We start from the raw sequence: 14,739 nt of genomic DNA, 5'->3' as shown, positions 1-14,739 counted from the left end.
TGCTGGAAACTCAGGAGTAAGTGACACCAAACATTTAAGCACAGACACTGTGTTCAAGAATGGACAGGATGTGGCATTTAGTACTATGGTCTAGTGGTCAAGGTGGTGATCAGTCAAAGGTTGGCCTTGATCTAAGAGGTCTTTTCCAACCTAAATGATTCCGAGGCATTTTGAAAGAGAAATCCCAGTTTAGTGCGTGCTGGGAGCACCAGTGACACTAGAGGTCAGCATGGGAGCATCTACATTTGCATTTTAGGCTGGGCTATGAATGTGCTCTGCAAGTGCTACCGCTGCTGCAGCCCCCAGGACTGAGACACCTCAGAGTTTGGACTTGGATTCTTTCATGGAAAAATGGGTTCTTGAACTGTTAATGGTCATTCGAGACACATGCCTGGATTAGATTTAGTCTGAACTAAACTCCCAGGACCCCTATAGCTGCTACAACTGTTAATAAGGTGTATCCCAAGGCCACCGGGTAGAGGAATGCACAGAGGAGGCTAAGGAATGAAAAGTCATCCTAGGACAATATTAAAAATGAGGCTGAAACTCAAGGAAAAGTGCACTGAGGAGCCCAAGAGTTGAAAGACAGCAAGGATTAGACATATTGAGCCTGCCTTCATTTCAGTAGCGTTTGTGAAATCTAAGAGTTCTCCAGGCACATTAGGAAGGAACAATAAATGATAAAGTCAGACTGCAGTTAAAGATAACTCTTTACTTGAAAATGAATGCCTCACTTCGGTTATGAGCAATCAGATAATCTATAGCTCTGAATTCTGAAGGACATGGAGCATAAAATCACAAGTCTAACAGAGAACATTTTTGTAGTAAGTCTCTGAAGTTGCAGTAATACCCTCTGATGGAAGAAAAGTAAAGGGAAACATCTAAATTTAGGCAGGAGAAACTTTTTTTCAATTTTAGCAGAACATTTTAGCAAAAAAAGCACAAATAGTATGTTTTAATATATTTAGGAATACAAAGACATTTAAGGATGAAATTGGCTCATTACTGAATAACACAGGAAAACTGTCAATGCAGAAAGAGTAAATATGTAACATTTCTATTCTGTGTTTGTGCAGGGAAAGAGCAAGATGTTGTACCAATCTCATCTGAAGGAACACTCTCACTCGAAGACAATTCTGGAAAATGTTAAAAACACTTTTTAAAATGAGATAGTAGAAAGGTTTTGTGTGTCAGGATTTTTTTAAAAGCAGACAGAAGAATTTAGCAGATGATGATAACAATTTTCTTTGTTGTTGTTCTTTTTCCATTAGATCTCAAAATGTCAAGGGAACTCCTTCAAACTGGAAGGCAGCAGGTCCTGTGCTGGTGCTATTAAATGGCAAATGAGACAACCTGGGTAATTAGAAGCTCATAAGCCTGGCATCGATCCTAGCAAAATAACAGAATAATTCCTACAAGACTAAAATAATGAAGGATTAAAGAAGGGAAATAGAATTAATGCCAGTCAATATGACTTTTTTTTTTTAAAAGAGAACCTGCCAAGCTGGCATGGTACCTTGGAAGAGAGGACAGGAACCAGGTGCTGTTCTGTACTTCCCACTTCCAGACAACAGTTGGGATGGCAATAAAGTTCCCTAAAAACTGAACTTTTCTTAGAAGTGAGACTATACATCAGCATGACAAGAAACACCTGCCCACCAGTTTTACCGGCCATGTAGTGTTTAATTCTGGTTTGTTTTTTTCCAAGAACTATTCCTCTCTCTTTCATTCATGGCATGCACATGACGAGCTGCTATTAAACACTATTGTTCTAACTTAACAGCAAAGGGAAGCTGCTGGAAGAAATGTTCCGTTACTGTGGGGCTGGTCTGAAAAAGGCTGAGTTTGAGCTTCATTTCCTCCACATTGAAATGATCTACTTTCAAAATCATTACCATAAGAAGTTCTGCTGCTTTGCAAAGCCCACGATGCAAATTCTTGCAACTGGCACAAGTCTGTGATGTTTCTCAGCTGATGTTCTTTCAGCCATCCCAGTAGACCTAATTTAATTTCTAATCATTTCCCCATGCTTAACACATTTTTCTAAATTATTTTTGCATTTGTACTCAGAGGGAGTAGTGGCTGATTTTTGCTTGTGAAGCTTTCCTCTTTCATTCCCATTGTTTCCTATGCAAAGGGGATGCAGCAAACTGCACAGAGCAATCCTGTCATCAGCTGCTTTCACTCCATACCATATTTCAATAATAATATGGCACATACTGTGCATTTCATAGATTTCATAATCCCAGTTCCAACCTCTATCACATTACACAGAGGAGCACTGAACCTCATTCTGGGTGCAGGACAGGGAGAGCCCAGCAAAATATGGGAGTGCACAAGTTCACAGTGTCCATTTTGTGCCCATTTAATTATATTTTCATCTTTTTTAGAGTAAAAGAATGGTGTATTTAAATCCTTAGCCATTATAATTCACCCTGTACCATAAGCAAATAGGAAAACAATCAGAAGGTATGAAATAGTTATAAATTACTCTGGTATTTTGCCAGACAGGTGGCATAAGTTTTCATAATTCCACCTCTGAAAATTTGTAAGATACTTCTGTTTATATTATTTTATTGCTTCCAACTTTGGTAATCCTTTTGTTATTCTTGTGACAATTTTTAATTTTCGTTCCCCTTCAAATGATCAAAGAAATTTTTGCTCAAAAAAAATTGTATCATATATTAAAGCAATTGTGTCATAGACTGAATTTACTTCCTGAAGTATTTCTCAGAAAGATCTTTAAGGATTTGTCACAGGTGTGGTTATCTTCTCTTCAAAACCACTAAAAAGACGCAAAATTTCTTTCATATTTTAGAACATCACTTAATGCCCTCCCCAGAATTTTCTTCTGATTTGGAAACATGTGCACAGCTCAAATTCAATGCAGAGTTGTCATGACAGACTCAAGAGAGGTGTTTTTGATGACTTACTCATACAAAGCACATCTTTCTGAAGTCTTTCCACCAAGTGGTTTTATTGAAGGACCTTTAGAGCAATTCACAGGTGGCTTCTCACCAGCTCATGTTGCACTGACTGAATTCACTGGTCTTCCAACTAATGAAATCACACTAAAATTGCAAATTGTGGTCCCCCTTTTTACACCTTATTTTGAAAACTGCACTGCTCCTAAACTGGTCAATTCCAACCTCAATACTCCCCCTGTTTAATATACCTCCATCTTTAAATTTTATGTTCTCAAACCCTTAGAAGAACTACACAACTGTTCTCCCTCTGTACTCAGAGTCTAACTCCATTCTCTCCAAATATTACATCTGGTTTTGTCTCCTCCTCTTTTCCTCTCTCAAAAGGGAAATAGAAAAGAAAGCATAACCTTGTCACACAGTGTTTAGTTATCTAGAGCAGTGTCCCTAATGTCTTGCTCCCTCATTCTTTTCAAGTTTTCATATTCCAAAAGCTAACTTTTTGCCTCCTCTTCTGCTCATCCCTCAAATTCATATTCCATCTTACCACAGCTTCCAATAAAAACAATGAAATTAAAAGACCTCTCAAATATTATAAATATTTCCTAATCCTTACTACTCTGGGACCTTGCCCAGTGCATTCTGTTCCATACTATCACATTTATACAGTTGCTATAGATATATACATAAAGAAAATTATACCTTGTGGTTTATAATGACATGCATTAAAAAACCCCATTTGCAAATGAATGATATGATGCATAAATTTCAGTGTATCATCTGTGCAATGCCAAAAGTTCTTAATCAATACAACAGAGATCTAAAGCACATCAACAGTTGATTTAAAACTGCATCCACTCCCAGAGAACGTTAATTATATTCTCAGAGCTCATTTATAATGAGCTTTTAATTAGAGAGGATGTCCTCACATCTTAATTCTTAGAAGCAAAGAAATGATGAGATGGGAGGTAATTCTTAAAATAACATGCTTTAATGTAGATTTCTTTTTCTTTTATTATACCAGAACTATAAAGACTCCTTGCTTAAAGTCACTTGTGGCAACACACATGTATGAGAAAGGAGGATTCTATTTCCTTTGTCATCAGTAAGGATGTATATGAGACATCCCTCTAATGGATGCCTCCTCTAAAATTTAGGAAAAGGCAAACAGAAGGATCTTTATTGTTTTGAAGAGCTAAATGAGTATTTCACATTGGGAGATGAGTGGTCAGTTTTTCTTCCATTATTTAACTGCCTAATTAGCCACCCTCCCATATTTTAGGAAAATGATACACAGCAAAATCCTTTACAAAATGTCTACACTCAGTTCTGTGTAAAAGCTTTTGCAGTGCTACCCAGTGTAGTCACTCAGAAGAAAGTCCGATTGCTTGAACAGTAAAATCTGCTTAATAAATCCACCTTTAGTTTTCAATTCAGCAGCTCAGCTTTATTCAACTTTCACATTCCCAGTATTTCATAAACACTCTGCTGTACAACACAATGCTGGGACAGACACATGGCATTTGTCATGTCAGGAGTCAACAGGAACTTGATCTGATTACCTGCTTTGCTTTCATTGGGTTTGCACTGAACTTCTTCAACACATTCTGCAGGAAACCAGCCAATATGTCCCCGGGTGCTGCCTTCCCAGAATCCACCTTCTCCAATGCTTAGAACTAAACAAAGAGAGACACAGGGAGCATTAAACTTTACCTTCTCCCATAAATGCAAGATTAGATACATAACACATTCAATAATAACTGAACATCATGTTGGTAAAAGCCAATGTGCAATAACTCCAATGCTGGTACCCCCAAAATGGGCACAGAATAACCTTTAAATGTGACTCTCCCTGGTCTGCTTTTGTAACCTCTTCCCAAATTTGTTTTTTTCACAAGTTTCCTTGGCCCTGGCACAATTCTTTCCGTTTTCAGTTTTCTCAAGGATAAATGCATGGTTATACCACAACCAAAAAATGTTGTCTTGCCTGTTCAAATGAAGTCGAAGCACTGAACTCACTGTAAAACTGAATTCATGTTGAAATGGATTTTAATAATACATATTCTGATATTCCATATTTTTCCACCTTCTAAGGAAACATGCTATTTTATTAAGTGGGCAGCTCCAGAGATTGGCAATGTCGAGTAATATGATTCAAGGGTTTGAGCACACAGCAAACACATGAACCTCCCACAGATGAGGGTAGACGCCTTTTGAAACATTTCAATGATTATTCTCAATAGAAGATCATGACAAGATGGAGGAGAAGGATTTACCAACATGAGAAAAAGCTTTATCCTGTAGTTCTAATTATCTTGATATTAATTCTAGACTCAACAAGGATTATGACAAAAGCCTGCAGAACAACAAGGCATGTTTTTACTGATAAGCAATTGGAGGTGAACTGTGGTAACAAAAGGACTCTAAATACTTGCTAGGTATTATTTTTAAATTAATATTACAGAAGTTCCTACAAACCACTGTATGTTTACTATATACTAGAAGAATATATATGCACTATTAAAAAGATACTATACATTAATATTGATAAAAGGTGATAATATCAACAAAAACATATTAGTAGGTCCTCAGAGCACATGTATACAAAACATAGTGTTGGGTGGAGAGGTCCCTGAGCTTGTGGAAGCTGAGGGCAGCCCAGTTCCATCTGCTGAGTGCCAGCTAAGCCCAAACTGCCCCTGCCGAAAATCAAGGCTAATGAGACCAAGTACATCTTTGCTAACGTGTGCACATGGTTTCCAAGACCTGGAATAATGTCTCTGCAGGGTATTTCAGTACAGGAGGGGTAACTAACCTGATCAGAGCTACTCTGATAATCTCCAACACCAGCACTTTTTGCACTGTTAAAATACACCAGGCTTTAAAATCCTGGTCCCTGCCTGACTGTGATTGAACTCGGCAACAGTGGAACTGCTGTGACTCAGTGGCATTGAGTCTGAACTTGATTTGCACTATTCCAGCGAAACATGAAAATCAAATCAGTGGTAGACCAACAAAAAGAGTAAAAAAAATTATGGTAATATTAAAAAGGCGGTAAGAAATCTGGTTTGAGACACCAGAATCTCTAAAGATGCATTTGAAAGTTAATGTTTACCAGGTTTCTTTCATCGATGTAATCCTAAACAATTTGTTGTGTTACTTACAGAGCACGAACATCTATTAACATGAATATTTGACAGCAAAATGTTTATAGATATGTCAGTTTTAAGCCTTTTAATGTAGTGCATTCCAAGAGACAGATTTCATGAAATGCACATTTACACACCACTCTCAATAAGAAGTCCCAGGAAACATCCATTAAGGAAAAATCCTACACCTGGATAGGTCCCAAATGCAATTTCTGGAACACTTTTCTGACATATATGAGGAAACCTATAACTACCCAGGGAGTTATGGGATAATGGGGGAGGGCACAAGCCTTGGATGATTCCAACAACTCTACACTGAATATTAAGCTGAATAAAAAAATTTTAGCAAGACTTTTTTTTGTTTGTTTCCCTAACACCTGTAGATATTGCTAAGAAAAACAGAAAATATTTCAACTCTACATTTAAATGCAAGCAAAAATGAAGAAACCACATGTTCTTTGTGTTAATAAAATAAATAGTATATATATAAAATATTAATAAACACTAATTATTTAGGGATTTATTGTTTATTTTAATGAAAATATGTTATGGGGCATAATTAATGAAAAATACGTTGATCTAGTTCTTAAAAATGTTTAAAACCTCTGCATATCAACGCACATAGTCAATCTGATAATTCAGTGTCACATAAAACAGAAGCCTGATCATTCATCCAATATATATCCAAAAAACATGGAATAGTCAGCAGCTGCCAATACCTTTTTAACAATGTAACCTCCTTTTACGTAAGAATGCACTTCTTATATATGACATGAGGAACTAGGAAAATTTAATAACCTATATATATATGGAATTATGGTAGGATCCTACTGTATACACTGATTTAACTTCAAGTTGTAAAAGAGAGCGTAGGACTCCAGCCAAAAGAAATATAAAATGTTAGTAAAAGATTCCTACTGCCAGTAATCAGCTTTTTTCTTTTTTTTTTTTTGAGGGGAGTTTTCAGCACTGAATCTCAGTCCTGATTTCACCCCTCAAATTAGGAAGATGATCAGAGCAGAACTGAGAGACTGAGGCAGATTACCCTAATTTGGTATTTTATTAATCTGTCAGATTTGCTATTTTGATGCTCCAAATGACATGGATATTCCCATCTCTAAAAAGAGAGATGCACTGTGAGGAGAAAGTTGGTTATTTCACTCACATGGATTAATTCCATTTGTTATTGGTAGTAGCATCTGATCTAAATCAACACAGGAGAAGAAATTTGCTTTCTAAGTCTATCTGGGAGTGAGCACAAGGCAAAAAGTCATCACTCCAGAGCAGAACTAGACCCATTTCAGACCATTACTGCATGAAATATTAAATATTAGCCATTACTAACAGAAAGAGCAAAGGGAAAATAATGTAGTCCTGCCTGAAGACATAACATCCATGGAAAAGAAGTGGAAGGGGAAATGAGGTGGTGCTGGAATGCAGTTACCTTTCACCACTCTGGTTCAAGCCAGTCTAAAGATTACATCTACCAGCAAAGGGATTAGCTGGTAGATTAGATTTAGCAAGGAAAAACATCATTATGGGGGCCAAGAAAAGAAGGGAAAAGCTGATGGAACTGCAAGAGGCCCAAAGATGACACAAGAGAGATGAGTGATATCCAGGGGTACAACAGAGACAGAGATAAATTGTTGGTGAGGTGAAGGATAAGCTCATAGTACTCAAAATGTAGACGCTGAGATCTAGGTGGTTCTGCACTACCAAAAAACTTGAAATAATCTTCAGATATTTCAGATATTAAATTATTGAATTAACCTTCTTCAGATGTGCCATTTGTAAAAAATTTTGCAGCAAGAGCCAAGGCTAGAATAATCTAAACATCTATAAAAACTCTCAACAATTCACATACTCCAAGGTGGGTAACTGCAATTTAGAGGATAAATAAAATTGTAATTCATCTTTTGTACCCATGAATGCTTTTTTAGAATGAGGCTTTAATTTGTCTTGCCTCTCCCAATATTGCTTAAGGGCCTCATTGTAACAGATAATTTGTTACCAGCGAGAGATTTTGTAATCAACAGTTTCCCTTCTGAAGGACATAACAATGGTAAATCAAAGGAGAACTTTCCTAAAATTAATAATTAAACTTTATCATTTCAAGCAGTTTTTCCTTTTCTTTTAGTAAAACCAAAATATGTGGTTGCTATGGCAAGAGGAGGTCAGAGTGTCTTTATACACCACAGAAATTATGAAAAGAAGATGATGTTTTAACAGTAAAATTAAGGTTCTAGTAACATCATGAATCCCGGTATGCCTTTTCGCAACAAAAGTGTAGTTTAAAACATGAATTATGTTCAATTCTATGAACAAAACTGCAAAGCAAAAGTGGAAAAATAATAAACAATGGAATAACAGGAAAACATGGATAGGCAGGTATCAGTCAGGATCTCATAATTTTAATGTCTTTAAAGTATTATACTTAAAATCAGCCAGATTCTGCTTTGCCAAAGTCTAGAGAAAAATACAAGAAAATTATGTACATAAAATATTTTACAATATTATATATTTAAAAATTATAGAACAGAACCTAGAATGTTTTTTCTTTTGCAACTTTTGTAAGTCCATTGGCAATGCATATATTGTAATTGGCATTAATATACTAATCACAAACTGCCTAATTAATATACTGTAAAAATCACTTTAATCAAAAGAACATAAAGGTTGTATTCTTCCACATTACAGCTCCCTTCATGATGCCACGATCAAGAAATAGAGTACTTTTTACCATTAAATTATGGTGACTACTATTTCTAAATTCCTTGAGATACTGGAATGTCAATGAGTGGATTGTTCCATGCAACCTTACTTGCAAAAATGTCAATGAAATTTACAGCCAAATTCAGGCCAGTGTTTTACAGCTGCTACAGGATGTACCTGAAATGCCTTTGTAACATCTAAATCAATTTTTGGTGCTCCAAACTTTTTTTTTCTTTCTTGGGAAAATAAATAATTATATGGATTGGCAATGAGAGATCACGTTCTGGGGAAAAAAGAATATTTCTACAAGCAGGACCAAAAAAGGACAAATTAACAAAATGAATGTAAAGTGTCCCTCCATTCAAACTGCAGCATGAAATTTTATTTACTTTCATCCCATTGTTCTGCTATTCATAAAAAATGCCATTTACCTCTTGAAATACAAAGCAGTTTCACCTGAATTTTAGCTAAGCAAGGGTTCAGTGAAAATTTGAACTCTAGTTCTATGTCTTGACATAACAATCTTCTAGATTTGTTTTTTTAAACTAAAGCAGATTTTTAATTTCCAGTGGGCAAAAACCTAAGTTCTTTACCTCAGAATAATTAGTATTATAACTTGGGCTTTCCTCTTGTTGGAATATCTGTTGTGTGATATAAATTTTCAGAGTTATTTACCTCTGGAAGGAGAACTTCCAAATGACAATCTCTGCAAGAATACTTATTTCAATGGTAAAACCAATTTTGCTTATAACAGCCCCTGAAGTATCTATAACTTAAAAATATATGCTTCTCACCTTGAGTTGTAATGGCAACTTATTTCCTAAGTATAGGTAGAAATTTAAACAAAAATTCAATGTTTGAGCTATTTTTGCTGCATTTACTACCAGGTAAATCAAAACCACTATGAGACAAGAACTTCCAGGTGACAGTTCTTAATCTTGTTGTCTCTTAAAGAGAGATAGTTTTCTTACTCTGTTTCTTTCTCTAACTCCACTTGTTCCTGATAGCAATTCCTCCCTCCCTGCCTGTGATTAATGATGGGCAGGATCTGGCTGACCAGTTCTGGCTCCCAAAGACTGACATATCTTGGGGTCAGCGCAGCAGGACTGGGGTGGAAATCATTGCCTATCACCCTGATGACAACCATTTTAAGTGCTCCAGCAGGCAAAAAAGCGACTGTGCCCCAGCTGCCATATAGGAAATGTTCTTGTGCAGCCCATGTACAATCTGGAAGGAAAACCTCTTGTATCTGTAGTTAATGATTCTGTCTAATTGACCTGAGCAGTCGGATTGGACTGTGGCTCCACAGATGTTTCTTTTCATGGAGAAGGAAATTCAGCAGTTCTTTCCCACCTTGGGCTACGGAACCTCACAGAGAAACCAAATTAGGGAAATAACAGACGGAAAATACTCCTCACCTTTTGAATTTATATTTAACTCCCAGTTTTGCTTCCAAAACAAAAGTATGATCCAAATGTGGCTTCAAGGAGTTAACCTTTCGTGTAATCCAAGTGATTCTGCTGTTTACCTGAAAAACTGCCTTACTTACTTTACCCAAAATCATCCAACTTCTCCCAAGTGTCTCAGTGCCATACTCTAAGCCCATCTGCACATCTCCTGCCTGTGTCCTGTCAGTCTCAGGTTTTGTGTGCCTGTTACCAGCCCAAACCACGGTGGCCATAGTCAGTCAGACTAGATCCTGACTTAAAACAGCTTTTCATCTTTTATCATCCCTAATTTCTCAAGAAAGGGATGGTGCTAACAAGCACCATTAAGGAAGAAGACCTTGGGATGAGAAGACAACAGTGACTACTAACAGAGGCAACCTAAGTGACTACTAACAGAGCACTCGCTACATCACATTACTACAAACACAGTAATCTGCACATAACCCTCTAAATCTGAGGAAATACAGCTCAATTGAAATAGAACCGAGTGAGCTATGCTGTTCAACATTTGGCCCTGTGGGGTTTTTTTCCCTTTTTTATCTTTGCCAACAACTTTTTATGAATATTGTCTTTTCCTTATTGTTTAGGTGTCTGTTAAATACTTTTGAGGAAGTGAAGGAAAGAGAAAAAGAGGATAAGAAACAAATCTTGTGCACTGATTTGAATTTTGATCAGAAATTCAAATCAAGTATTACAGAAATCCATCTGTTTGTAACGTTGATCACCATCTCTTTTGAGGAAAGTGCAGACAGAGTCAAATTTGCTTTTCTCCACTGTGATGCACAAACTTCAGATCAGGAGGATGCAGAGCAGAGAGAATTAATTGAGAGGAGGTCCCAAACCAGCTTAGATGTAGAGCCTGTACTATTATGTTGGACTATGTTAGTGCACTCATATGACATTCACGGCTTCTGGTACTATGTCTCCTGAATATTTCAGGCCAGTTGCTGACTACTCGAGAAAGGCTGTCTTAAAGTAGCCAAGAGTGAAGACAACAGGGATTTCTGGATGCTTTTACATCCTAATCACTTCCTCACAGCCTTGACAGCAAAGCTAGCTCTCCTGCTGGAGCAGGAGCAAGGCCATGTCTTTGTTACAACACTGATAGCACTACTCTTTCCTGCTCTTCAGGTACAAGCAACTTGAAGAAATGAGTTGGGATATTATCTGTGACAAGTCATAATTTATTGTGTTATGAATTTAAATCAAACCAATCAAGTCGGGAGACAGTAAGGAAGCAAAACAGACCAATGGATCTGGATAAGATTAGTATTCCACTTCATATTCATTTCACCCTTCACATGAAAGAGCAGCAAATCAATACTTATGCAAACCTCTTAGGTTAAATTTTGCTGCCATGCTTATCCACACAAGGTACAAAATGCTCTTGAAGAAACAAAATAGCATTCCCGAGGCTCTTCCCTTTCCAGGATTTTATTTACTAATCTAACAAGCACAAAAGCCTGGGAGACCAACTTCCCTTCTGCCCACAGGCACTGCCTGTTGGCAGTATCTTCGAGCACAGCAGGGGTTTAATAATCTTTCTTTTTCAAAATGACTTACAAGTAGATTTCATGAGAAATGAAAATGTTAGTGATATATTTGGATTGCCCTACTGGCTGAGATCATGCTGAAATAAAAGCAGTGTCTGACAAGGGTCAGTATTTCTAATGCTGAGAACTACTAACTTCCTGCCCAGAACAGATGCTTGAATCACTGCTACTGAATTACTACTGTTTCTCTGACCCTAAGGAATGTAGTTCAGAGCAGATCTTGGTTGTGGTAAACTCTTCTCTGATGTGCAGACTGTGCCTGCACAGGAGGCATCTCACAAGGTTCATGAAAAGGTCTGTTGGAGCATATTTGAGATACTGAAATAACTCCCCATTTTTCTAGATACTAAGCACTAGAAAAGTTGTTTAATCATAGTAAGAGCTAAAGAAACTGAGCATTTCCCAAAACTAGCCTGTATTCTCTTTGGCTCCCAAGTGAAACACAGGAGGTAGCAATATCAGGGCAGGAAACAAAAATTTAGAGATGGACAAACTATACTGTAAGCAGGTTGAGGAAGAGGGAAATCTCCCCCTCTGCTCTGCTCTGCTGAGACTCCACCTGGACTGCTGGCATCCAGGTCTGGAGTCCTCAGCAGAAGAAAGACACAGACCTGTTAGAGCAGGTGCAGGGGAGGCCGTGAAGGTGCTCAGAGGGCTGGAGCACCTCTGCTGTGGAGACAGGCTGAGAGAGTTGGGGTTGTTCAGCCTGGAAGAAAGAAGGGGCTGGGGAAATCTCATTGCAGCCTGTCAGTACCTAAAGAGAGCTTATATAAGAGAGGGAAAGGCATATAAAAGAATTATAGAATGGCTTGGGTTGGAAGAGGACCTTTTTCCACAGGGAGATAGTGACAGGACAAGGGGTAATGGCTTCAAACTGACAGAGGGTGGATTTAGATTGGATATTAAGACAAAATCCTTCCCTGTGAGGGTGGTGAGCTACTGGAACTGTTTGCCCAGAGGGGCTGTGGCTGCCCCATCTCTGGAAGTGTTCAAGGCCAGGTTGGACAGGGCTTGAAGCAACCTGGGCTAGTGGAAGGTGTCCCTGCCCATGGTGGTGGTGGGGGGGAAACTAAGTGGTCTTTAAGGTCCCCTCCAATCCAAACCATTCTGGGATTCTATAAAAAAAAAAACAAACCTGTGAGCGGGGTGAGACTTCAGAAGCTCTCAAAGCATTTGAATCAGGCAACTATGCAGGTTCTTTCTTTCTAGGTCAGTGAAGGATAATTCATATGCATTTCAGGTATGTTTAAATATAAAACATTTTGATTGTTTTGTTTGCAGGTGACCAGAGACTGTCTGAATCATGTTGACTGGCACCTGGAACTCAGACCTGTTACCTTCCCAACAAGATGGGCAGATTAGAAACACAGGTGACCTTCTCAAGGATGCACAGATACTTCTCTATTGCTTTATCTCCATGGCAAAGAAAACTGTTAATTCTATTCTCACAAAGAACTTTAGAGCATTGCATTCTCTTCATGCCTCTGAGTTTTGTCATAAAAGAGACCACTTGATTTCCAGTGTAAAAGTTCAATTTAGGAATGTGAAAGCTGATTTAAATTCATTTTACAGATACTTGTTATACATGTGTGTGCATTTGGATTGGGACAGATTTGTTGCTATGGACTTTTACACATAGAATGAAGAAAGAAACAAAATAAATTAAAAATGTTTCTGTGAGGAATAAAACTTCATTTATGTGAAAACATAAGATTAGGAGAGTTCTGGTACAAACAAAGATATCAGATTTATTTTTACAACAGCTATGGCTCTTTTCTCAAGAGCGGAGACACACAAATGATGTCAGTGTGTATGACTAACAACTAAAAATAAAGCAGGTATTTTGGTACAGGCTACGTAATACCCTATTAATACAAGACCGTTTTAGTTTAAAACCAATGTTTAGTTTACATTTTCTTTGAACCTTGCCCATTCACAGATTTCTCTGAGCAGCTTCCTTGTATCACATACTGTGAACTATTGTCACTCATGCACTTCTACCAGTTTTAGAAAGGAAAAAAAAAACCTGCTTCCTCTCCATCTGATGAAAACACTTTTCATCAAGAGTCTAGGAATCCATCCCTCTCTCTGTGACCCTTCTAATTCTGCCAAGTCAAAAAAGAAAATCCATAAAAACATTTCCCAACTAATCCCTTTCTCTAATATGTTGTTCTGGTTTTTATCCCTATAATAAATGCCTTGCTACATCTTTACTGTGATTAGTCTCATGGGATGAAAATGTGATGAGCATCTGCCCGGGGTCAGACTAAACATGGGTCAGAACCCCACAGCAAGTACCAAAACACACTTGAATTCCCCAAAACAATCCAAGAAGGCAGGACTTTGGCATCAGTGTATCATAAGAACAGTGCAGTTACCAATTTGGAAGAGGAGAGGGGCTAAGACAAAGCTTTTGTTTTTCAAATGTGAGGGGAAAGTGTTTCCAAAGGGAGGAAAAATTGAATTCCATGGGGTTTATTGTTCTTTCATTCCTTCCAAGCACTGCACACAGCAAGTTGCTTCTCTGGGTAACCTGTGCCAGGGCCTCACCACCTTCACAGGAGTGAATTTCTTCCTAAAATCTAGTCTAAATCTACCATATTTCAGCTTAAACCCATTCCCCCTTGTCCTATCACTACACTTATTCTCTATAAATAATTACATTTTTATTGAAACAGGGACAGGAATCCAGGTTTAACTGGACCTGGATTTTTGACACAAATGCTAGGTTTGAGTGGCTTCTTCAACACTGTTACACAACTGAGACCTTTTTAAAGTATCACTGTCTTTTTGCCTGAACTCTTTGTTCTCTACATGACCTTGCTGTGTTCATTCTGACATATTTTTTTGTGGCAACTGAGGAACCATTGACATGGTAACATAAAATAGGATTTAATCTTGTTCTGGAAGTTTCTCCTTTGATAGCACCGAGAGTGTCATACAGTGTCCCAGC

At 37.7% G+C, this 14,739-nt stretch overlaps 1 protein-coding gene across 6 annotated transcripts in view; it reads right to left on the bottom strand.

Moving 5' to 3' along the window:
• SHANK2 (SH3 and multiple ankyrin repeat domains 2) overlaps positions 1 to 14,739 on the bottom strand; it is a 335,607-nt gene that overhangs the window by 188,338 nt on the left and 132,530 nt on the right. For all 6 annotated transcript variants that reach the window (XM_064657129.1, XM_064657130.1, XM_064657132.1 and 3 more), the window contains one exon: positions 4,487 to 4,600. In XM_064657129.1, coding sequence (XP_064513199.1) covers positions 4,487 to 4,600 — 114 coding nt within the window. The remainder of the gene's footprint in view (positions 1 to 4,486; positions 4,601 to 14,739) is intronic.

Source organism: Pseudopipra pipra, chromosome 6 (genome assembly GCF_036250125.1).
Source record: "Pseudopipra pipra isolate bDixPip1 chromosome 6, bDixPip1.hap1, whole genome shotgun sequence".
NCBI classification, from domain to species: domain Eukaryota; kingdom Metazoa; phylum Chordata; class Aves; order Passeriformes; family Pipridae; genus Pseudopipra; species Pseudopipra pipra.
Note: the sequence above shows the minus strand (reverse complement) of the source record. Positions and strands in the feature narration are given on the sequence as shown.